Here is a 24,503-nt window from a genome sequence, read left to right as displayed (position 1 = left end):
CAATCCCTGGTGTGATTAACTGGTTAGTTGAATTATTTCTTTCATTAAATGGGTACAGTTATTTATTGAGCACTTATTCCTTATGAAAATAGGTATGTTTATTAAATGAGTTTTGTTTGGGGGAGATAGAAATCAATGTATTATTTGGTGTGCTTTCTTTACGCAGTGTGTTACTGTCTTGTATTATTTATCTTTTTCACTTTTGTTGGTGTTGCTAGTCATACGATGATAGTATGCCCATCTTTTTAACAACGACAACATTGAGGCCTGAATAAACCATTCCTCGTTTCAATGGAGGGATTCATGATGTCCACTAACTTCAGTGGGCTTTAGATACTTTACTTATCAGGGATCAGTTAAAGAAATGATTCATTAAATAGCTGCAATATCTAGTTATCTTTTTCTGCACAGCCTGCCACTAGGAAGTCACAGGAAGTAAAATCTCAGTATTTAATGTACATTAGCTTCATTAAAGTCGGCTATTGTCAACTATGTGTTAGAAATTCTGCCGTAACAATGTTGGCAGAGTAATTATTCTGAGCACAAAAGTCCCAATGATTCTTATACCAATCTCTGCATTCCTCTTATTGGTTTAAATCACACACATTAGTTTAGAAAATAAAGATTAGAATATGTTCAGTTTTGAAACAGGTGGCCAGGGTTTGCTAAAAATATAACAAGAAAGTTAATAGTTAGGCCCACCATATAGTCGTCCAGAGCTTGAAAATGTTTTTAAATGGTACTGTTCTACTTCACTTGAATGCCGCTATCTGACTGCTCGCTAGCAACTTTAACTGGCAATTAGCAATGTTCATGAGTTAAAAATACTTTTCTCATCTAGGAGCTCTTACTTTACTCAGCTGATCAAAGGCAGCATCTATGCAAATTAGGAGTGGAGAAGTAGGCTATTATTTCATATCTTTTTTTACAAAAAAACAATGGCAAAGATTTGTGGTATGAGAAGCATGGATCTGTCTATGACAGTACGAATTATTTCGTCATGCAAGTAATTTACAGTATGTAGATGTATTTCAGTAGACATGACTCAGTAATCAGTCAGTGTAATTTGATAAAGGTTACAGATAATATTATTATTTTATTACATGACAGAGTAACTTAATATTAGGACATTATACAGGTTATTTTTTGTTAAGTCCTTTATGTTTTGTTACTTGTCTTCTATCACTTTGAAGCTGCTGAAGTATCGATAGAACTATCATACTTATCTTTCTTAATCAACTTAAAGCTCATATTTTTAACATGTAATTGTTGGTGGTCTCTGATGTTTGTTGTCTGTTAAATCTTAGCATGTGGCTTTCAACTGTGTATTCGGTGTGTTAGTTGTTATGGTTCATAGCCAATGTGAATTGCCATAACTCTGCTGTGGAAAGAAAACTTCATTTAGATTGAAAGACATATGGACACCTTTCTATAAACTTTGTCAAGGCTTCTGCTTATGGTACTAAAAGGATACTAAGGTTGGCAACCCTGTGCCACATTTGAAGCAGCAGAGGGCTTGAAGAGCACAGGTTTTCAGTTTTTATGAACACTCTGATTAAAGATACAAAGAACACCTTCTTCTACTCAGTTTCACAGTTTGTAGAATTTTGGGGTTGTAGTAATAAACCAAGAAACAATATGATTCATTCTGTGGATGGAGGAAACCCGCAAGGCACTTACAGACCTCAGTTGGGTTGCTGGTGAATTGTAGGCTTTGCCTGAGTAGACTGCAACAGGCACTTAATCCAGGTTTGGCCAATTTTGTGGCACTGTGTGCTTGTCCCTAATTGGCCTTTCCCTTTTAATATTACTTGGTATATAGAAACAAATGTACAATATGAGCATCCTTCCTAAAAGTAAAATGGTTGCAAATGTATAGTAAACAACTAAAAATAGTGTCTGGGAGTCGAATAGGCCAAACCAGAATCTACTATGAAAACAACAAAAAACCACATTGTATAGTGATTGTAGTGACGTGACTATGTGTCTTAGTGTACACTAATTCTCCTCTGTGGAAAAAAGTGCCCATCAGTTCCCGCCTGAGTCCGCCCTACATCATCTGGGCTCTCCTTGCCCAGGAGAAAGTGTGGTATTACTACCAGTTTCACAATGGTAGTATAACTTTAGAAAATTTCTAAAGTATATTGTGAGGACTGTCAAAATGTTGTTATGCGGGTAACCAAATTACAGTGCCAAAGTGAATGTGAAAAAAAGTGTGATGTTAAAATTAGGTAACTATTGAGTGGATGCATATATTTATTCAGTTCCCTCAAAGCTCCCAATATTAAAATGTGAATAAACAAACAGATTTAACAAAATATCTGTTATTCAGTATGGTCCATATGTTGTTATGGTTACCCGCATACCAACATTTTGACAGTCCTCACAATATACTTTAGAAATTTTCTAAAGTTATACTACCATTGTGAAACTGGTAGTAATACCACACTTTCTCCTGGGCAAGGAGAGCCCAGATGATGTAGGGCGGACTCAGGCGGGAACTGATGGGCACTTTTTTCCACAGAGGAGAATTAGTGTACACTAAGACACATAGTCACGTCACTACAATCACTATACAATGTGGTTTTTTGTTGTTTTCATAGTAGATTCTGGTTTGGCCTATTCGACTCCCAGACACTATTTTTAGTTGTTTATTGTTAGTAGGGCATGTATCTGGTGTGTCGTTAAACGAGCCCAAGGACCCCATCCTAATGTAATTGGTTTTTTGCAAATGTATAGTAACATTTTTGGGCAGAGTACGAAATGTTGCTTAAATGGATTCAAAGCAATATCTATTGTTACTAGTTTTACCTGATCCTCGACAACTTAGCTTATGTTTGCATTCCTTCTTTCCATTTTCACTTTTCTTTATCGGTCTTTATTACTTAGTTTATCCTTCATGATGCAATCAATGTGTTTTCTGTCTTACAAATCTTACAAACATTAAAAAGACAATGGGTAGAGGAAAGTGTGGATAAGGGCAAGCATTTTATTTTATTTTCCTTTTTGACAACTTTACCTAATATAAGCCTCAATTTATATTTTCTAAGACCCAGGAATTGATTGGGTGAGTCTTTTTGGAAATGGGGCAGAACAGAAATCTTATGTAAACATAGTCTTTCCTCCCTTCTACCTTTGGTGCTCCAAGGGGATGCCTTGCAGTTCTCCTTGGTTTACTCACAATGTACCTTGTAAACTGCAAGATTTAGAACTAAATTCAATTGAAAACTCAGGGGGGCAAGGACAGTTTCCAACACTGATTCTGGTCAGCAATACTAAAACCAGGAGAGTCCACTCAGAACATGCTTAAACTGATCTCTTACTGTGGTCTCCTGTTGTCAATAGAATGCTGGTTCTTGGATCTGGAGAAGATGCATCTTGACCATATATACGCTATTAAATCAACTGGCGAACATCTTACTCTTTCCTACACTACTCCTTAAAAAGGTTCCTAGAAGTTGTCTGTAGTCCTACAAACGGCTGTTCATTTGCTGTAAAGTGATTTGTTTTCTCTATCAAAGTACAGTTGACTTGATAACACTTTCCAGATATCTACATCTTGAAATGGAATGGGATATTAGGTGTGTCCCAATCCTTAACCTACAAAGTGATATCACCATTTGCATCAGGTTTGTGTTATGGTTATAAAAGAGGAAGGTGTTAATTTGCCTGGGGGGCTCCTGTTATTACCACTAGGTGGCACTGATCGCCCTAAGAAGAGAACAAATAAACCAAGATGAATGGAGCAGTTAATGGTTTAAACAATATGCACAAAGTGGGAACAAGATAAACCCCAATCCCAACACCATGAGTGCCTTACCATCACGGCAAAAGCAATGGAAAGTAGGCAGGGAAAATAGAGAGGTCCAAGAAGAGCTAAGATATGTTATGTTAATTGTTATGTTCATTGTTTTATTAAGCGCGTCTGTTACCCTTGGGTGTCCTGGCGCTATCTGCTATCCTGAGAAGGGGAGAGATTAGGAATAAGACTAGAACAACCACGTTTTGAGCATTCTCCTAAATGGTAACAAATCCGTACAGTTCCTAAGGTGAAAAGGAAGCTGGTTCCACAACTTTGCAGCACCTACCACAAAGCTTTTCTCACCCCAGCGAGCTTTTTTCACTGGTGGGACTCTCACCAATTTTTGAGCTGATGAGCGTAAGGGCCTAGCTGGTTGATACCATTGTAGTTGATCCTGTAGATAGTGTGGTCCCTGATTCTGGAGTGACTTAAAAACGAGACACAAGGATTTAAAATATACTCGCTGCCTCACTGGCAGCCAATGGAGTCTGCGGATTTCACTAGAGATCGGAGAGAATTTTGGTATGCCAGATATCAGCCTAGCAGAAGTGTTCTGCATCATCTGCAGTCTATGCAACAGCCTCTCTTGAATGTTTAAATAGAGGCTGTTGCAGTAGACCAGTCGCAACATGATCAATGCCGTAACCACCGTCTGCCGACTCTCCTTAGGCAGAAAAGGGAGAATTTTCTTAGTGGTACTGAGGGTGAACATCGTCGATGACACCATGGCATTAACCTGCCTTTTCATGTCCAATCTATCATCCAAGTACACTCCCAGGTTTTTCACTTGTGTAGAGGGTGAAGGCGGGGGTCCCAGGGAGTCAGGCCAACATTCAGGGGTTCACAGGTTAACATCATTACCAAATAAAATGCCCTCAGTCTTGCCTGAGTTTAATTTAACGCAATTACTGGACATCCAGGATCCAACCCCTTCCATACAATCATGTAGCTTGTGGCTCACAGTCCCTTCAGATCCTATAATTGTAAGTAGCATTTTCTCCTCCAATGTCCCCAGATGCACACAATACCTTCAGAGAAAATCACTTACTGTGGAAAAAGTAGATATAGTAGCCACCACTTGTAAAGAGCCTCTGAGTGAATCATCACACAAGGAATGTACTACTTTAAAAAATGGGGTAGTTGTCCATACTTTAGTTAAACATTCAGAAGAAATAGGAACTATTGGAAGATGGACTCTCACACCCAATCTAATGTTTAGACATGTTACCTTGGGAACACATGGTTTCTTCATTCCATGTGACTCTATGATGACATTTCTTCCAATGTCTCTTGAGCACAAAAATAGTAATGTTGCTGACGGTAATAGTTTAGACATCAATATCTTCCTTTTTGCCTGCCAGTTATGAATCTCATGTGCCTGAAATCTTTCATTGCCCTTGTGATACTGTTTTTGTAGCGAATAGTAGTTTTCGAACTGCAGATAATTCAGGAGACTCTCTTGGTGCTTGACAGCTTTGCCTAATAGATAAAAATGTCAAGTTGATAACAGGTGCACTGCTTAACATGGTCTGGAGCTCTAATATTTGAAATACAAGCACTTCTTACTCAAAGAAGGACAGCTGCCAGCCCTTATTAGCACACTAGCAATATGTGAAAATGATGGTCCTTGCATTATACAAGAGTAACTGAGAATGGAATAACTACTCAAAGAGTTCAAGTAATATTATAACTGATTGTTTATATCATCAACTCCAGAACATGCATGTCATTAGAATTTAGATATAGAATTTAAATGTATAAAAATGATATAATAATTTGCTGCAGTAATTTGATCAGGGACTACAGGGTGCAAATGATTTGTAGGTGTTCTTTGAGGACTAATATGAGTGTGTCTTCTGTTTTTGTTAGTGTTATGTTATGAAAGGAGCAAAGCCATAATTAACAAGTGCAGGATGAAAAGATGGCGCAGCCACGGCTTGTACCACCAGGACCTGACAGCTTCCACTACTTTACCAGAGAGTCTCTTGCAACGATTGAGAGGCACATTGCCGAAGACAAAGCAAAGAAACCCAAACAGAATGAAAGAGATGATGAGGAAGAAGGCCCAAAGCCAAATAGTGACTTGGAAGCAGGGAAATCACTGCCATTTATTTATGGAGAAATACCTCAAGGAATGGTTTCCACGCCCTTGGAGGACCTGGATCCCTACTACAGCAATCAGAAAGTGAGTGTTAGAAATTGCATCCAGTAAATGTAATTGTGTTGTTGAGTGGTTAACAAACGGACTCAAAACGTGTGCTTAAGGAACTAACTCAGTTTCACCAAAGTATTATTAATAATTTCAAGAAATGTTCTGATTACATTTGATTCAAATGTTTTTTCTTCAAAGGAAAATGTTCTTATATTATTTTCATACTTCGCAGGCTATATTTTGACTAGTTACATGGTCTACGCTAAGGGCCTGATTTGGAGTTTGGCAGATGGGTTACTCCATCACAAAATTGACGGGTATCTTATTTGTCTTAATACAAGATAGGATACGATGCACTTATAATAAGACAGACAGGATATCCGTCACATTTATGACCGAGTAACTAGCCTGCCAAACATTAGAATAGGCCCTTAGTCAATTTCTACTTTCTATTTTCCATGCACGACATATGTTCTATCAACAGAACACAAATATTTTGATTATTTATATATTGTATGACTTTTAACAGTTCAAATCGTGTCTCTATATTTGTACAGCACTGACACAATGTACACACACAGGATGTGATATGAACATTCACAATATAGGACAGAAAACTGTGCTTGTGTTTGCCCACAATGTGTTTACAGTCTTGATATTTTACTCTTTGAAACTCACGAAAGCCATGCAATAAACTTGCCCTGCCTTATGTATTACAGAGTGCTTTGTAAATTATCCTGTTGATTAAGTAATCTGTTTCTGTCTCTTCCACCCAACTATACTTCTCCCACACACAATCGCTGTCCCCAGGAGGCTACCATTCCTGTGATGTCATTTGATTATAGTGAGTTGCAATTTGAGACCTACATGATGAATATTGATTAGGTAGGTCGGATTGCGATCCACTACAATTCACATTTTTTTTAACCAATCTACTAGTACATAGGTCGGTCCACAAAATTATTTTCTATTTGCAAAAAGTCTGTGTGCTATTTGTGACCACTTTTGCAAATGAAAATTTCATACATCAGGACAAAAATTCTATGGAAATAGTTAACTCAATTCTCCAGTCACTGCTTGTTTACAGGGTTAGACTGATACCTCAACCCCACCTCCTCAGAACATTCCTGGACATGGGACGAAACATCCTGAATGGCAAAGGATGTTCATGGCTGGTGGAAGAACTTGACTTCTGCGGGCACACCGGGAAAGGAACTGCTCCACCTATACTCCCATTACAGAGCGTGATTTCTACCTGCTTTTTGCTGGTACAATTGTATCTGGGTTTAACTGCATCTGGTAATACTGGGTGTACAAACATGTAGGCACTTGTCATCCAGTTGTAGCACGAAATGGGCGTTCACTGCTGGAATGAGAACTACCACTTCACTGTAACATGCAGTTTCAAAGGGTTTTAGTACTTTTCACCACAGGACATTCACCAACCTGTGCTTTATGCTGATGTTTGTCCTTTGGTGAATTCTACAAATGTGAATAACTTGCATAGTTTACTCTTTAGATACACTAGTAATAAAGGTAGTTTATTCAGGTACTTCTATGCAGCCTGCACCACCAAACAGAGTCCTATTGTCTTTATACATGTTTTTTTCTAAAGATGTTCTTTCCTCCTGTTTCTCTCTGATTGGATACGTTATCGTTGATTCGGCTGTTGACCAATTCCCAACCCTGTGCTTCTCGTAGGTTAAAGAGTTGATTCTGTCCCTGTTGCCATTTTGAGAGATTTGGCCCCTTCTCCACTGCCTCTGAGGAGAAGGGCCTCTCATCTGTGCATGCCACTCTCCCATCCCCTCATCACAGAGTGTTTGACTTCCCACTTCATACCCCCCTCTTCTACTATCATTCACTCACCATTCAACTGTGAGCTGGCCCTGACAGAACAACAGTTTATTGAGGCAAGCTTTTATTTCGGAGTGACTTTATCCACCTGGCACCTAGGCACAGTTGTGGGCCCTTTTACTGTTGCAAAGCTGCCAACATCTTCTCCCGCTTGATTCACTCTGGCCACAGAAAGGGCTACAGGTACAGCCCTAACTTGTCTTCTCTCCATCTTGACCAGCCTGATCCTGGGAGCAAATCCAACACCTTATAAAAGTGCCCATCTCTGACTGAAGACTGGAATCATAACCGTGACAGTGATATGCGCCCCTCAGTGTTGACCCTCCAAACTGCATGCCTCAGCCCCTCCATTTCTCGCCGAAACTTGCCTAGCTGACATCCAATGGCTAAGTTCTCGCACCACTTAATGTCTATTTGGGCCCCTTCGCTCAAACCCAGGTTCCTCCTTCTTCACTCCTCTTACCTTTATTTTGAGCCACTCTTCCTCGTGTTTTTCTGTTTAGGGATGAGTGACATCGCTTTCCAGGTCTTTTCTAAGTATACTCTTCATGACCTGTATGTTTTTCTTTTTATGACCTCTGCCTCCCTATAGTGTCATGCTCTTTGTCTTTTTTTTTAAGTGTGAGCCTTCTTATCCCTTTTTGTTTCATTCTTAGTTAACGGGGCTCCCCCCGCCTAAATCCAATTCTCTTTTTCTTACTTTGCTACCTGCATCTACAGTGGTGTCTAATTACACAACGAGGTACAGGTTAGAAAATGACCGCCGTGAAGGAATATGAAGCAAACAGTCTGCATACTGTTTGGAAGACTAGGGAGCGGAAGTAAATATTTAGGAAACTCTTCTACCTTCTGACACACTTAATAGTCTGTATTATTATGTGTTAATGCTACAGCCTACTGCTCTAGGAAATATTACATAGTTCCTGTGGTTTAACAACAGTATTTGAAATTAAATGGAAACATATGCCGGTGAGTAATTAAATGTATTTACTGTAAGAGTGTATGCTACTCAGGCCTGGAACAGCACAGATTATTATGAATTAATTTGTTTGGCTGCCATAACTAGACCGATCTTTTGCAATCTGCATTGCAGCATATTGCTCAGTCCAACATAACATTAATCTGTGCCAAAATGAGCGTGTCTCTAGAGTCCTTTAGAAATGTAAATGGACTGCTTCCCATGCTGCTTATCACACAAGTTACATATAGTTACGTGCTGTGAAGAATGAAGATTGTTCAGTTTGACGATTCTGGCTATTTCTAAATGCTGTTTTATCTTGTGCTTGCTTTACAGACATTTATAGTATTAAACAGAGGGAAGGCAATCTTCCGCTTCAGTGCCACTTCTGCCTTGTACATTTTAAATCCTTTCAATCCGGTTAGAAAAATAGCTATTAAAATTTTGGTACATTCATATCCTTTTCAAGTGTTTGGTATTAAATGAGTGTATATTATAGTGCATATTTTACTTCAAATAAATAACATTTGCCAATTGTTTCATGTATTTAAAAATGTACCATTGTGTTTGTAGGTTATATATTCCTTGGCTAGTCTGATTCCTTCCGCCATGTTTTGCACATTGAGGCTACCCAATGGAGAATGCCATCTTGGAGCATTGCTTTTAAATCACACCTGCTGCCAGGTCTCACAGAAGTGGGTCAATAATAATGTAATATCCCAATGTACTATGTCCCCTTTACAAGAATGTTGGAACTGTGGGAGTTAAAAAAAAAAAAAAGATTTACTCTAGAGGTGACCCTCTCAACGAGAAGCATCACTTATACCAATAACAATCAAATGATGACCTCTTGCAGGAAAGAAATGTGTACGCTTTTTGAAATACACCTCAGCTGAGCTCAGACCGAATATATTCAATATCTTATAATTGCTATGAAGGTCATATAATTTAACTTCACCGCTGGGCTTTTCAGCCTAGTAAAACTATGTCCTGTAAATATGGGTTAAGTAGCACTTTAAAACCACATTTTAGTAATTGGTTGTTATATTATATTTTATTTAAATGGCGATATGTGCTCTCACAAAGGCTGCTAGGAAAACATGCAAAATCTGTAATTACTCAGCATATACCGTCCTCAAATAAGAATTTCCTTCAATAAGGAATTAATACAGTTTCTGAATACAGAAGTAGTCTAAAGATTTAGGGCCTCATTACGATGCAGGTCGGACTTACGTCTGACTGGCACCGTGAGGGAAGCAGGATCGCCCAACTAGTAGTCTCCGGTCCTGCTTCCCTCTTCTAACCCTCCGCCATCCTTCTCACTGCAAATAACTGACTAATATCCACCACTCAAATTACTTTCATATTTCACTATACTAATTCACCACTAATCCTTTATGGGTTTCCGGAGTAGCATGCTGCTCGCCAATGAAAGCACTCCAGCACCCCATCAGGGGTAACAAGGGCTATATAAATACAAACCTTTTTTTCTTTCTTATATCATTCCACTATACTGAATCCAAATAATTGACTAACCTATCTACCACTTAAATTACTTTCATATTTCACTATACTAATTCAACACTAATCCTTTATGGGTTCTGGAGTGGCGTGCTACTCACCGAAAAAGCACTAAGATGCCTCGTCAGGGGTGTAAGTGCTATATAAATGCAATTACAATACAATACAATACAATATGACCCCCTTCAAGGTGGTTGCAATATCTATACTTTGTATTGCGGCGTGTGCTGCGGGCTGCAGCACACGCCGCAGTCAAAACAGACACATCTGATATATCCATGCACTATGTGGCAGGCACCATGCGGTGCTTTCCACATGGTGCAGTGATAAGCAATGGTACATATTGGAGGGCCAGTCGGGTAAGCGGGCCCGCTACAGTCCCCCCAAGTCTCTTTCAGCCTGGAATTTCATGGCAGTTTAACTGCCATGAAACGGCTGGCGGAAAGAGAGATTGTAATCCCTATGGCAGTGCTTGAGCAGGCACTGCCACTGTTGTAGGGATTGCATTCTCTCCGACAGTCTGATGGGCTCCTTGAGCCCATCGGATGCATGGCGGTCAGTCCCTCCGCCCACCCTCCATCTGCCCGTCATCGTAATGCGGCGGACAGTTCTTCAGGGTCCTATAGCGGTGAGATCACCACCGGTGACCTGACGGTGGCAGTCCCACCGCCATCGTAATGGGGACCTTAGTTTCTACTGAAAGAAAAATACGATTCAACAAAAAAGGATATTGCATAAAATGTATTGGGTGTGATTTGTGGGTTTTAGAAGAATCTGGTTGGTCAAAGGATGACAAGATGGCTCAATGACTTTAACAGCTGCCACTGACGTGCAGTGATTGGCAGGTAATAACTTCAAGTTCCAACTATGCCAACTCAGCCTCCAAAATTCCCATGTTGGTAATTGTATACTACTATCCATACAGATTCCTTCTTGAGCTGAGCAGGGCACCGGCATACCAACAGCTGCTTTATTGGGCTGATAGGTCACTTTGGGAGTAGAAATTTATTTTCCTAGAGGCACACCACATGCATGTAGTTGAACCACTAGACTTGTGTCTTAACCAATTTAGGCCAACATCAGATGATAGATTTGTCACACCAGCAGTCTATTTAGGCTTATGTATGTACATTCAATTGCCACAATGAAAAGAATAAATTGGTTGAGTATCAGTCTGACCAGTTGTAACATAATCAAAATGACCTAAGGTGTCCAAATATTGCTTGCCCAACTTTCTCCATTCTATTTTGTTTTTCCTTTTTTGATTCCTCGAGTCTTTTTTCAGCCTATTTATTCTGCTGTTAATATGGGGATATAAAAAAACAAGTTCTTCCGACAGATTTATGAAAGCTTTGTTGTTGCAGGGTGGTTTAACTCTTTCTGACTTTGAATTCTATTATTGAGCATCACTTGGTGAATAAATTGCCCATGCTTAAGTCTCCTGTAACAACTCATGGCCTCTACAAACATTATTCCTGCAGTAACTCTCATGAAAGATTTTCTATTCTTTACTGATCAAACTTCACAAACAGTCAAATTTAAAACTCATTGCAGTTTTTATGCATACATTCCTTACCTTGGTAAGACACTTTGAGGTTCCAAAATACACCATTTTCAACCAGCATTTAATGCAAATTAGCAAGCAGCACCGCAAAAGCCCAAAACAAACTGATTTCAACTGACCAAGACTCTCAATAAAAAACGGTCAGTTGGAACACAGAATTAAAGTTAATAGAAACTCAACCTAGTATATATGTTTTCTCCCAGTACAAGTCAATGAAGCTTAATCGCATGACAGAAACTTGTTAATCTCAGTGAAAATTATCTAGCATATCCATGCAGGATCCTTCCCTTAAGGAGGCAGTGAACGACCTTGAGGGGAAGATATCATTCATATGTGTAATACTAGCCTGATTATTCCCACAGAATCCTGCTTCCATTTGCCATGTTTGGAAATGAGGTAATTTCATTAGGAAAGGTGCCCTTTACTACAGAGCCCCACTGGATCCGGTTCCGGATCCGGGTCGCCGCTGGTCGACCTTATGACCCCGCCGGCATCGGCCCCAAGGGTGTCATCCCCGGCGTCGTCCCCGCACAACGCTGTCCCTGGTCTACCCCTCGGTCCGGATCCGGCGTCGGAGCGGCGTCGCTCGACGCCGCATTCGGCGCCGGCCGAAGAGCAATTCTTCGAGGATCTGGGTCCATCCTTTAGCTCTGAATTTCAGGACATGGACGACAAGATAGACGGGGGGGGTCTGAGGACCCCTTGGCACGTGAGTGCCAGTCATATCAGGACTGGACACAGGAACTAGGGGAAGCCAGTGGCCTGGATACCTCCCCAGACACTGGTTTTTTCTCCCCTCCTACCGTGGCTACGGAGGAGGGGGCTGATTATAGTGTGGTGCTGATGAGGGCAGCCAAGGCCTTGGCTCTTGAGCTCCCCGTCGCAATAGTGAGGTCTAACATCCTCACAGAGGTCCTTAAACCGCAGGTAAGTTCCCCAGAGCCTCTACTGCCATTTAATGAGGCTCTCACAGAAGTCCTGTTGGGCACTTGGTCCAGGTCCACTACAGGTCCCCTGTAGATAGGAACGTCGCTAGGCGCCACCGCCTGGCCCCAGGCGACCCTAGTTTCTTGTCCACCCAACCCACCCCTGAGAGCCTGGTTATCCAGGCCTCTACTTCCCAATCCGCATTCCCGACTGCACCACCAGATTGGGAATCCAAGAGGTATGAACAGTTCAGAAAGAAGATGTTCTCCTCCTTTAGTTTGGGGTTGCAGTCGGTCAACACCACATGCCTCTTGGGACGATACACCCACTCTCTGTGGGATACGGTTGCGGCCGTGCTGCCTGAGTGCCCGGAGGGAGCCCAGGCAAAACTCGCAAAAGCCCTCGCGGAGCGAAGAGTCGCAGCGCGGTACTCTATACGATGTGGACTTGATACCACAGACTCGCTAGGAAGAGCGATTTCCATGTCTGTGGCGGTTCGCCGCCACGCCTGGCTGAGGTCCGCCAACTTTTCGGCCGATGATTAAAACACCCTTATAGACATGCCGTTCGATGGCAGCCACCTCTTTGGCGGCAAGGCAGATCATGCGCTGGAACGCTTCAAGGACTCCAGGGCTACGGCCAAGTCCTTAGGCCTGTCGGCCCACGAATCCTTAATCTTCTGCCCAGCACTCCTTTCATGGCCATGGGAGGGGTGCTCCCACACGTCCTGCCAGCCACAGGCCGCAGACTAACATTCAGCGCGGTGGCAGACGTGGTTACCGTCGCGGCGGTAACAGGGGACAACGGCGCGGCCAGTCCACATCCACCCCCACAGCATCTGCCTCAAAGCCTTCCTAGTCTGAGCTTTCAGGCCCATTTAACGCCAGTGGGGGGCAGGGTTGGCCATCACCTCCTCCACTGGCGCACCATCACATCGGACAGGTGGGTGCTGCAAATCGTCCGAAGGGGCTACTCCCTCCCCTTCGAGGCGACCCCTCCAGCCATGCCACCTCAGTACCGCCCCGTGTCGGGGGATCACTTGCAACTTCTGCAAGAGGAAGTTTTGGCCCTCTTGGCCAAGGGGGCCATCGAGCGCGTTCCTGGGCCAGAAGTAGGACGTGGTTGTTAATCCCACTACTTTCTGGTTCCCAAGAAGGGCAAAGGGGGCCTACTCCCTATCTTGGACCTAAGGAACGTCAACGGCTTCCTCCGGAAAGAAAGTTCAAGATGCTGACTTTGGCTCAGGTCTTAGCTGCCCTAGACCCGGGAGACTGGATGGTAGCGTTGGACATGCAGGACGCTTATTTTCACATCCCCGTCCTGCTGGCCCACCGGCGCTCCCTGCGGTTCACGGTAGGCCACGAGCACTTTCAGTTTACCGTGCTCCCCTTCGCCTTACCAGCGCCCCACGGGTGTTCATGAAAGTGATGTGGGTGGTCGCAGCTCATCTGCGCAGGTTAGGGGTTTCAGTCTTCCCCTACCTCGACAACTTGTTTTTGAAGACGGGCTCGCCCCAGACAGTCGTCAGCCACCTCCAGACAACGGCCGACCTCCTGCACCTGCTGGGGTTCTCCATCAATGTGCCGAAGTCACACATGTGTCCCTCTCAGAAGCTCCTCTTCATCGGAGCGGGTTCGAGATATTCAGGCTCTGATTCCGATCTTTCAGCCGTTATCCCGAGTCTCGGTCAGGTTGACGCTGTGGCTTCTGGGGCTGATGGCCTCCGGCATCCTTCTGGTGCATCACGTCAGGTGGCGTATGTGGGCTCTGCAGTGGGACCTGAAGTTTCAGTGGGCCCAGCATCAGGGCAACTTATCCGACCATGTCTTGATCTCGGAGGGCACTGCAAGACATTTGTGGCGGTGGCTCACCGACCGTGATTGGGTCAGCGGCAGATCCCTCTCCCTACCCCAACCGGGGCGCGTAGTTGTGACGGACGCGTCCCTCCAGGGCTGGGGGGGCCACATGGTAGAGGCGGAGATCAGAGGCCTCTGGTCTCCGGCGGAGTCCCGGCTCCACATTAACCTTCTGGAGCTGCGGGCGATCCGTCTTGCACTGAAGGCATTCCTCCCCTCTGTCCGGGGGAGTGTAGTGCAGGTTTTCATGGACAACACCTCCGCCATGTGGTACTGCAACAAACAGGGCGGGGTGGGGTCGTGGACCCTATGCCAGGAGGCTCTGCGTCTCTGGCAGTGGCTGGAACATCAGGGCGTGACCCTGGTGGTTCAACACCTGGCATGTTCCCTGAACGCCAGGGTGGACGAACTCAGCCGTCGGTTCATGATGGATCACGAATGGTGTCTGAACTCGGACGTGGCGCAAGACCTCTTTCAGCAGTGGGGAGAGCCTTGGTTCGATCTATTCGCCACAGAAGAGAACGAGCAATGTCATCAGCTCTGCGCGTTGGAATTTCCAAGGCGGCACTTGCTCGGAGATGCTTTTTGTCGCGAGTGGAGCTGCGGTCTGTTGTATGCCTTTCCGCCTATACCACTTCTGCCCAGAGTGTTGAAGAAGATCAGACACGAGTCATCCTTGTGGCTCCGGACTGGACACGAAGATACTGGCATCCCGAGCTACTCCGCATGTCTGTCGATCCCTCGATTCGTATGCCTCTTCAGGAAGACCTTCTGTCGCAACAGCAGGGGACGGTCCTCCACCCAAACCTGTCCAGTCTCCACTTACATGCGTGGAGATTGAGCGGCGGCAGTTGAGGCCATTTGACTTGCCCTGAAGTCTGTAATGTGATTCTGGCAGCCAGGCGTCCTTCCACAAAATTGGTATACACCTGCAGGTGGAATACATTTGTGGCATGGTGCACAGCAAAGGCTGTGGATCCCCTTTCTGCCCCTCTTTCAGAGGTTCTCCTCTTTCTTATTTCTCTTGCCCAGCAGGGCTCTGCTCTGGGCACTCTAAAGGGCTACCTCTCTGCCATTTCCGCCTTCTTAAGGTTCCCTGATCAGCCCTCTTTGTTCAAGTCCCCAGTTGTAAATAGGTTTTTGAAGGGCATCACTCATATGTTCCCTCCTATTCCTTTCGTGATGCCTCAGTGGGACTTGAACCTTGTTCTGACTTATCTGATGTGCGCTCCCTTCGAGCCACTTCATAACTGTCCTCTGCGTCTCCTTACTCTTAAGACTGCATTCCTGGTTGCCATCACCTCTGATAGGAGAGTGAGTGAGCTCCAGGCTCTTTCTTCTCAAACCTCCTTTCTTTTCTGTCCATCCGGACAAAGTTGTGTTGCGGACGCGACCCTCTTTCCTGCCCAAGGTAGTCACAGCCTTCCACATCGGGCAGTCCATCACCTTGCCCACCTTCTTTCCGCCTCCGCATCCCTCGAAAGAGGAAGAGATGCTCTACCGTCTGGACCCGTAACGTGCGCTCTCATTCTATCTGGACCGCACACACCAGTTCCGGGTGGATGACCAACTCTTTGTTGGTTACGTGGGCGCTAAGAAGGGTCGGGCGGTGCACAAATGGACCATTTCTCGATGGCTCGTCTTGTGCATCAAGGCTTGTTACTCTTTGGCTCGGAAGGAGCCTCCTGTGGGGCTACGTGCCCATTCCACTCGGGACATCTGTCAGGCAGCTACGTGGGCCTCGCTGCACACGTTTGCTAGACACTACTGCCTGGACAGCCAAGTCCGGAGAGATGGCTTTTTTGGCCGTTCCATTCTCCAGGACTTTCTGGTGTGATTATTGGTTCGCAGACACACCACCGGGGTTGGTATTGCTGGGGTATCTATTCTAAGGTAAGGAATCTAATACTAACCGGTTTCTTTCAGATGCACAAGTTACTTACCTTCGGTAACGATATATATGTACAAAAAGTAGTTAGTATTAGATACCTTACCACCCCACCCATCCTCCCCGTTCTGCAAACCGATATCTAGGGTTAAGGTCATCCCCTTTCAGGGCCCTAGTTTTCATGGCACCAGTGTTAGTTTTTATCATGGCTCTGCGTTTCTGGCGCGGAAAAGCGGTGTATAAGAACTGACGTCAGCGTGCGAGGACGATGTCTAAGTACTCCGGCGACGTCATCCCGGCGCCAACGACGCGACGCGCAGGGGTACTGCTACGCAAAATTTTCCGGATGCAGTCTGACGCCTGGGAATATTCAAAGTTAAGGAATCTAATACTAACTACTTTTTCTTACAGATATATTGTTACCGAAGTCAAGTCAAGTCAAGTCAAAATTTGTATAGCGCACTACATACCCAGAGGGTCTCAAGGCGCTTGAGGAATGTGGAGGGAGGTTTACTTATCGAATATCCAGGTTTTAAGCAGTTTTCTGAAGGCAAGGTGGTTTTGAGTAAGGGGGAGGTGGATGGGAAGGGAATTCCAGGTTTTGGCCGCTAAGTAGGAGAAGGATCTTCCCCCCATGGTGGCTTTGTGGATGCGCGGAACCGCGGCGAGAGCCTGGTTGGACGAACGCAGCTGTCGGGTGGGGGTGTAAAAGGAAAGGCGCGTGTTGAGATAATCGGGTCCAAGTTCGTAGAGTGCTTTGTGTGCGTGGGTGAGGAGACGGAACGCTATTCTCTTGTTGACGGGGAGCCAGTGAAGGTCTTTCAGGTGAGCGGAGATGTGGTCTGTGTGGGGGATGTCTAGAATGAGTCTGGCTGAAGCATTTTGGATGCGTTGGAGTTTTTTCTGCAGTTTTGCGGTGGTACCGGCATACAGGGTGTTTCCGTAGTCCAGGCGGCTTGTAACCAGTGCGTGGGTGACCGTTTTTCTTGTTTCGGTGGGGATCCAGCAAAATGTTTTTTTGAGCATGCGTAGGATGTTGAAGCATGATGAAGTGACAGCGTTGACTTGTCTGTTCATCGAGAGTGAGGAATCCAGGATGATGCCCAAGTTCCGTGCGTGGTCCGTCGGTATGGGAGCTTTTCCTAGGGCCGATGGCCACCAAGAATCGTCCCAGGCGACGGGGATGGACCTAGGATGAGGACTTCCGTTTTGTCCGAGTTCAGTTTCAGACGGCTGAGCTTCATCCACTCGGCTACTTCTTTGATCCCCTCATGTAGGTTGGTTTTGGCGGTGTTTGGGTCTTAGGTGAGTGAGAGGATCAGTTGAGTGTCATCAGCATCGGAGATGATGTTGAGGTTGTGTTGGCATGCGATGGTTGCGAGGGGGCTCATGTAGACGTTGAAGAGCGTGGGGCTGAGTGATGATCCTTGCAGGACGCCGCAGATGACTTCGGTGGCTTCTGACTTGAAAGGGGGGAGGCAGACTCTCTGAGTCCTTCCAGCGAGGAATGAGATGATCCAGTCCAATGCTTTTTCTTGAATTCCGATGTTTTTGAGGCGTTGTATAAGGGTGCTATGACAGACTGTGTCGAAGGCTGCAGAGAGGTCAAGGAGGATGAGGGCGACTGTGTCTCCGTAGTCTAGTAGTGTTCGAATGTCGTCTGTTGCAGCGATGAGGGCGGTCTCGGCGCTGTGTTTGGCTTGGAAGCCAGACTTTGAGGAGTCGAGTGATTTGTTGGTTTCGAGGAAGGCAGCGAGCTGATTGTTGACGGCTTTCTCAATGACTTTGGCAGGGAATGGGAGGAGCGAGATGGGGCCGTAGTTTTTGAGTTCGGTGGTGTCAGCTGTGGGTTTCTTCAGAAGGGCGCTGAGTTTGGCGTGCTTACAGCTTTCTGGGAATGTGGCGGAGTTGAGGGAGCAGTTGATGACGTCTTGGAGATGGGGTGCGATAATGGAGTCTGCTTTGTTGAAGATTTGATGGGGGCATGGGTCTGTGGGGGATCCTGAGTGAATGGAGTTCATCAGGCGAATGGTGTCTTCTGTGGTGATTGGGTTTCAGTCGAAAAGGTTATTCGGAGGAGGTACAGGTTCGGAGGTGAGTGGTGTGGACTGGACTGCGGGTTGGTTGTCAAAGCTGTTATGAATGTCGGCGATTTTGTCATGGAAGAGTGAGGCGAGGGAGTCGCAGAGGACTTGAGAGGGGGTGATGTCGTTGGAGCTGGCGGTGGGGTTGGTGAATTCTTTGATGATGTTGAAAAGTTCCTTGCTGTTTTGTGCGTTGTTGTCAAGTCGGTCTTTGAGTGCTGATTTCTTGGCAGTTCGGATTAGTTGGTGGTGTTTGCGGGTGGCAGTTTTTGAAGGCGGCTTGGGTGATAGTGTTTGGGTCTTTTTTCCAGGTTTTCTCAAGGGAACGACAGAGCTTCTTGGATTTCTTAAGGTCATCGTTGAACCAAGGGGCGTAACTTGTGCTTCTGGCTTCTCCTGAGTATATTTCTTACGCTGAACCTATAGGATTCTTGTCTTTGGTTTTGTGCCTCCTTATGCCGTTGTAAAAGCAGCCGTTGCTTGGCATCTATTCTATTCTTGGGGACTTTCTATTTATTCTGCAAATTAGATAATCTTCCTTTGTTGAAGGTGCCATGATAAGAAAACGATTTATTTCCATACTCATCAGTAAGTCACATCCTTTCCCATAGGTATTTGCACATGAGTTCACCATTTTGTTGTACATAGTATGAGCATTGTAGCGAGTTTCCTCCTTACAGGGTCGACTCGCTACATTTAGAATGTCTAGGCACAGTGGGTATTCATTATAATTCACTCACACTCAGGATAAAAGGAAAGCATCAGTGGGTATGGTGCCAACTGTTCACCCTTGGAGGGAGATACGAAAGGAAATGAGAAAAATAATGTCTGGATAAAAATCCCTTCCCCTTAGACATTTGCCAAAAGCTTACATTGGTCATGGGAAAATGGAAACAATAAGACTTGTCAATACAGGCGATAAAAGCAAATCTTGGGAATGTTTCGTCAATTGTTTACAAACATTTGGGAAGCCTGTAAGTGACATGGATTAGTAATAGTACTTTTCATGTCCACATTAGGCACTATTGCTCTTTGCTTGTCTTTATTATTACCACTGTAATCGAATGTAAATAATGCATGTTTATTTTATCTACTATAATTTAACTTCTGTAAAATTTCTTTTTTGCATTTTGTTCTGGTTGATGACATTTTGAGATGAACTCTAACTGTAACCATATGGTCCAATAAACAAGGAAAAATGGACTAGGATGTAGCCTAAAATAAGCTGGTTTCTTTTGAAATGGAGCATGATCAATAGAAGCAGCTGATATAACCTTTTGTTAATTGCTTGTAAATATGAAGTAATTGATTTGTATTGTGTAACATATATTATTTTATAAAATGTTGATGAAGCCCACTAAGAAATATGCTAAGAGAAAGGGTGTGTTATAGGAGGTTCTGTTTCTGAGTATAGTCTGTGATTGTACCGATGGAAGAACTTTATAACGTTATCTTGGATTACGTTTGTTTACAACCATGTTTCATGTTATACATGCCTTTTTAGATTTTCTGTTTGCTATGTTGATGGTTTTATCTCCTCTACAACTTGGTGGTGGACAATTGTATGTTCATACATTTCTGTGCCATGATGGCATGGTTTTCTCCAGCAAAGCTAGAGACAGGATAAGATGGCTTCTCTGCCACATTCTATGGTGGAGTTAAACACTGAGCATTTGGGAACCTGGTGGCGGATCCAGAGGTGTTTTCACTGCTGGAATGTCTGCTATCAAGGATAACCCAAATAAGATCGACCTACAAGAATTCGTTTTTTGTGTGGATGCCCCTTTAGAGTCTTCCTCTAAGTAAGGCAATTCATATTTATTTTTGGGGTATTTAACTGATTATAGTTTCAATGTATTGCAATTACTAGTAGACCTTTTAACTACTGAAGATATCAAGTTGCATTTCTGATTTGAGTCTATATTTTCACTGAAAATCTTGTAGAAGGTCAGAGAAATCATTTATTGTTTAAATTGTGAGGTCTTCATTATAAGAGACTTGTAATTCCCAACGTGACTGCTATCCAAGTTATCGGCCCTAATGGGACTTCAAAGGTCCGAAAAATGTTTGAGGAAGTGTCTTATTTTCCCTGGATGTTTGGATGCTGGAGGCAACCAACATTTCTGAGGGAGAGTTCAGTGGAAGGAGAACAAGGCTATATATTAAGACTCAGACCTGAAATACAGATTCCCCAGAAATGCCTCATTTTTAATGGTCTATTTATAATTCCTATTTATTTTATAGTTCTATAGTTAATGGGTATGAGGCTTTAAGATGTATGTGGAGGCCACAAGCAATAATTCAAAGTGCAATTAGTAAAAATTGTGATTAAAAAAGTATGCATTTGTTTTCTTATTAATACGTTCATGTCTCTTGAATGAGAAATACTGTTATTTCCTATGCTTCTAATTAATTAAACAGCATGTATGTGTCTTTACCTGAATGTTGGTACGTCTTGATCTTTCACCTTTTTCCAATGGTGGCTCAGAGGTTAGTTAAACACCCTTTCATGCCTAGCTATTTGATGTACCCCATCGTCAATCCATGGTATGTGGCATATGTGTTCCTAAAGTCACATTTTGATCTGATCTAACGAGCCTTTGGTAAGTAAGTTGCAATGCAGACAAGGTTTGAAATAGCTTTTTCTCCTGCAAGAAATCAGTTTTAAATCTCTGCAGGAAGGGCAGGTCACCTGTTGATCAGAACATGATAAAGTGGTTAAAAACTTGAAATACATTGCTTTTATTTTACTGCCAACAAGAGACAAGGCATAGAGTAGAATGTTGCTCGCAACAGGGCAGCTGTGTGAGTTGTGCAGCTGACCCTTTCGAACTTAAATACAAAAGATGTTTTTCTCTTTTCAACAATGAGGTCTGATTGCTAATGCAGAGATTGATCAAACGCGGGCAGGTCTTTTGCAATGTGTATGGTTGGGAGAATGATCTATGACTCAGCTCCGACGGGAACCTTTGTCACTCTTACCGCCCTAACACAGTATTAAGGAGATTAGTTTTCATAAGTGATGAGGATCCCAACCAAGGGCCTAATTTAGAGTTTGGCAGACGTGATACTTCATCAGAACGTGACAGATATCCCCCCCCCCCCCCCTTCCCCCGTATTACATGTGGCGTAGGCTATAATTTGCTTGTAATAACGTGGGCGGGACATCCACCAAATTTGCGAGAGAGACTATCTTCCACTACACTCTGCCTCTCAGTTCAAAGCAAGTGAAATAAGTGCACACTAATAAAGGCAATTTATCCTCACTCAGTTGCAAAATATAAGTGAAGAATAAATGCATTACTGATTAATCTCTAATGAAATGCAAGAAAATAATGCTTTATTTGTCTACTGAGGAAATTTAAAGTGACATAATAGATAATTCAATCACTCTTCTTTTCAGTTTGATGTTACCTGCAACACCTTGGTGAAAAACAACTGCAATATCGGCAGCTATCCGTCTCTAATTGTATTCTATAGCTATCAGAGCTTTGTTTGCCTCACTGGTTAAAGGTGGTGGGCACTGCAATCATTTTTGTGAAGTAGGCTGTGGCGGCTCCTCCGCTAAGGCGAAGGAGCTTCGCTCCAATGCGGTAAAGCAGGAAAAAAAAGGAAAAAATAAAATGATAATAACTGTTATACCTGCTGCTCAGCCAGTGTGACGGGGGTTGTGGAATGTTGATCTGTGGTGATGCTGTGGAATGTCAAATGAGTGAGAGGGTCAGTTGGATAATGGGCTGAGCAGCAGGAAAACTGCTCTTGGTGAGGTTCTTCATCATAACTACCTAATAAACTTCAAAAAAATCTATACATGGAGTAATGGACTTTTTTTAATAGAACTTTTTATAGTGACGATTATAACGAGGAACCTATGTATGTTAATTGACGGAAAGAAGATACTATGGATACAAAATCAACAAGAAGTTACGAGTCTAAAGTAACTACACAAGGAAGAACCTTTAATGAGGCTAAGAGTATGGAGTGCAACAGATAGTTCTGCAGTCCTGAGCCCCATCAGAGACCTCAAGATCGGTCAGCCCCTACCAGGGCGAGCTTGAACTATTCACACCAGAATACATTTGGATGGAGTCGGTCTGCGGTGAATTAAGCATAACCAGCAGCGTGCTATCTCATTTTACTTCAAGAAGACAGAACATAGCAGCAGTTGGTGACGCCAGCAAACATTTGAAATGCAGCTAAGAGTTTCAGCACATTTGGAGCCATGCAAGATACTTTCAAGAAAGAATTTTAAGGGCGCCAACTGTGTTTTGGTGTGAACTAGAAGGTTCTGGTGAGACCCACTACACATTTGTGGGTGATAACTCTATTCCGCTAAGCAGTCTCCCACCGCGGGACTCTGGCACTGTAAACATTCAAGTAAGGGGACATTGTCATCCTCTCGCGTAACGATAAATACTGCAATCTGTGGCGGTAACACTAACTGTTTCCCATTCAACCTTCAAACACTATAGGAGCTCAGAGGGAATACGGAAAGGGTCGCCCTCCACTCACAATCAACAATACAAAATAAGACCCAGTCCAATGGCGAACTCATATATCAGTGACTCAAGGGGGGTCCAACAAGTCCTACTCCCCACTACTCTCCTATCCACATTATAATGAGGTAATGCACTGTATTCCGCCGTGTTTAAAATACCTGTTCTCCAAGGCAACACAACAGAACAACCACTCAGAGTGACCCAAATTGTAATGGTTCACAATAGTCCACACTCAACATTGGACCTTACTCTAAATAGAGGAAAAAATGTGCGAGAAGCAAATGACCCCTCACGGAAACACCACCATCGGGGTAACTGGTATGCAATTTCCAGACAGGCCCCTGTCTCATCATCGGTGGTCACCTGCTTCTCAAAGAAAAATAAGATGAAAGGAAAGAAGTGTCCAAAACAAACAACATATAAAGTGACAAAGTGAAGTGCAGAAAAATCTGCTAGTGACAAACACACACAAAAATAATTGAGTGCCTAAAAACACACACAGTCCACCAATCCCTTAGCCAATTTTATTCGTAGGGTGGTGATCGCGTGCTGTTGATTATTAAAAAGGCTGGTAGATAGTCATGCATACCATTACCTACAGTGCCGACATGTTTCACTGCTGTATTGCGTAGAGCAGTTTCATCAGGCCTGCACTCAAGTGCTGCCACTTCACTCTTTTTGGACACTAGTTCTGTAACGTGCTGCCAAGGGAGAACAGGTACGAAGAACATAATTAAAAACATGTAGACTCCAGGGTGGCCAGAGACATACTCTTAAGGGATAAAAAGGATGGTAATGTGTGGAGTATTACCCGGGAGCAGCAAAGCTATGCATACCCGCCGCTCCGGTATCAACAAGGTCACTAGGTACTTCTAACGTAAGTGTGCCCCTTGTTTCTTGATAAAAATATTTTATCTGCAGAGGGAGGAAACATACAAGAATTTGTAAATTGTATTGTGCTGCTGACTTTCAACGTGCCCCGTCGTACCTTATATAAGATACACAAGTGCCCTATGTGAAGCACACAGTGACATGTACATTCAACGCTGCCCCCACAAAGCAATGTCTGGGATTGCTGCCCCCTAGGAAAGGTAAACAACTGAAGCGCTGGTTTTAAATAACGCTGTTCAGCACACCTTACATACTGTCTCCAAACAAATGTTAGACAGTGCAGCCCAAGCGGTCAAACGCCCCTTACTTCGATCGTGACAGTCTATGCTCCGAGGATGTAAAACTACATGGAGCCTGCGGCAACAAACATATTTCCTTTAGCCCAACAACAGAGGTCAGCTTGATAGTTCCCTGGCGCTTGGCTAACGAACACAAGCTCGGAAGACGCCTTTCCTCAGCCGTGCCGGTGGCCCAATACCGGAGCATTCAAAAGCGAAGCGCCGG

The 24,503-nt window shown here is 43.8% G+C and overlaps 1 protein-coding gene across 1 annotated transcript in view; it reads left to right on the top strand.

Moving 5' to 3' along the window:
* Nucleotides 1–24,503, top strand: part of LOC147731528 (sodium channel protein type 2 subunit alpha-like) — a 951,803-nt gene that overhangs the window by 95,521 nt on the left and 831,779 nt on the right. The window contains exons 2-3 of the mRNA XM_086956592.1: nucleotides 5,672–5,987; nucleotides 9,106–9,224. Of these exons, the coding sequence (XP_086812718.1) occupies nucleotides 5,724–5,987; nucleotides 9,106–9,224 (383 nt within the window). The 5' untranslated portion in view covers nucleotides 5,672–5,723. The remainder of the gene's footprint in view (nucleotides 1–5,671; nucleotides 5,988–9,105; nucleotides 9,225–24,503) is intronic.

This window comes from Lissotriton vulgaris, chromosome 2_1 (assembly GCF_964263255.1).
Source record: "Lissotriton vulgaris chromosome 2_1, aLisVul1.2, whole genome shotgun sequence".
In the NCBI taxonomy this organism is placed as follows: domain Eukaryota; kingdom Metazoa; phylum Chordata; class Amphibia; order Caudata; family Salamandridae; genus Lissotriton; species Lissotriton vulgaris.
The sequence above is the reverse complement of the archived record's forward strand: the minus strand, read 5'-3'. Positions and strand labels throughout refer to the sequence as shown.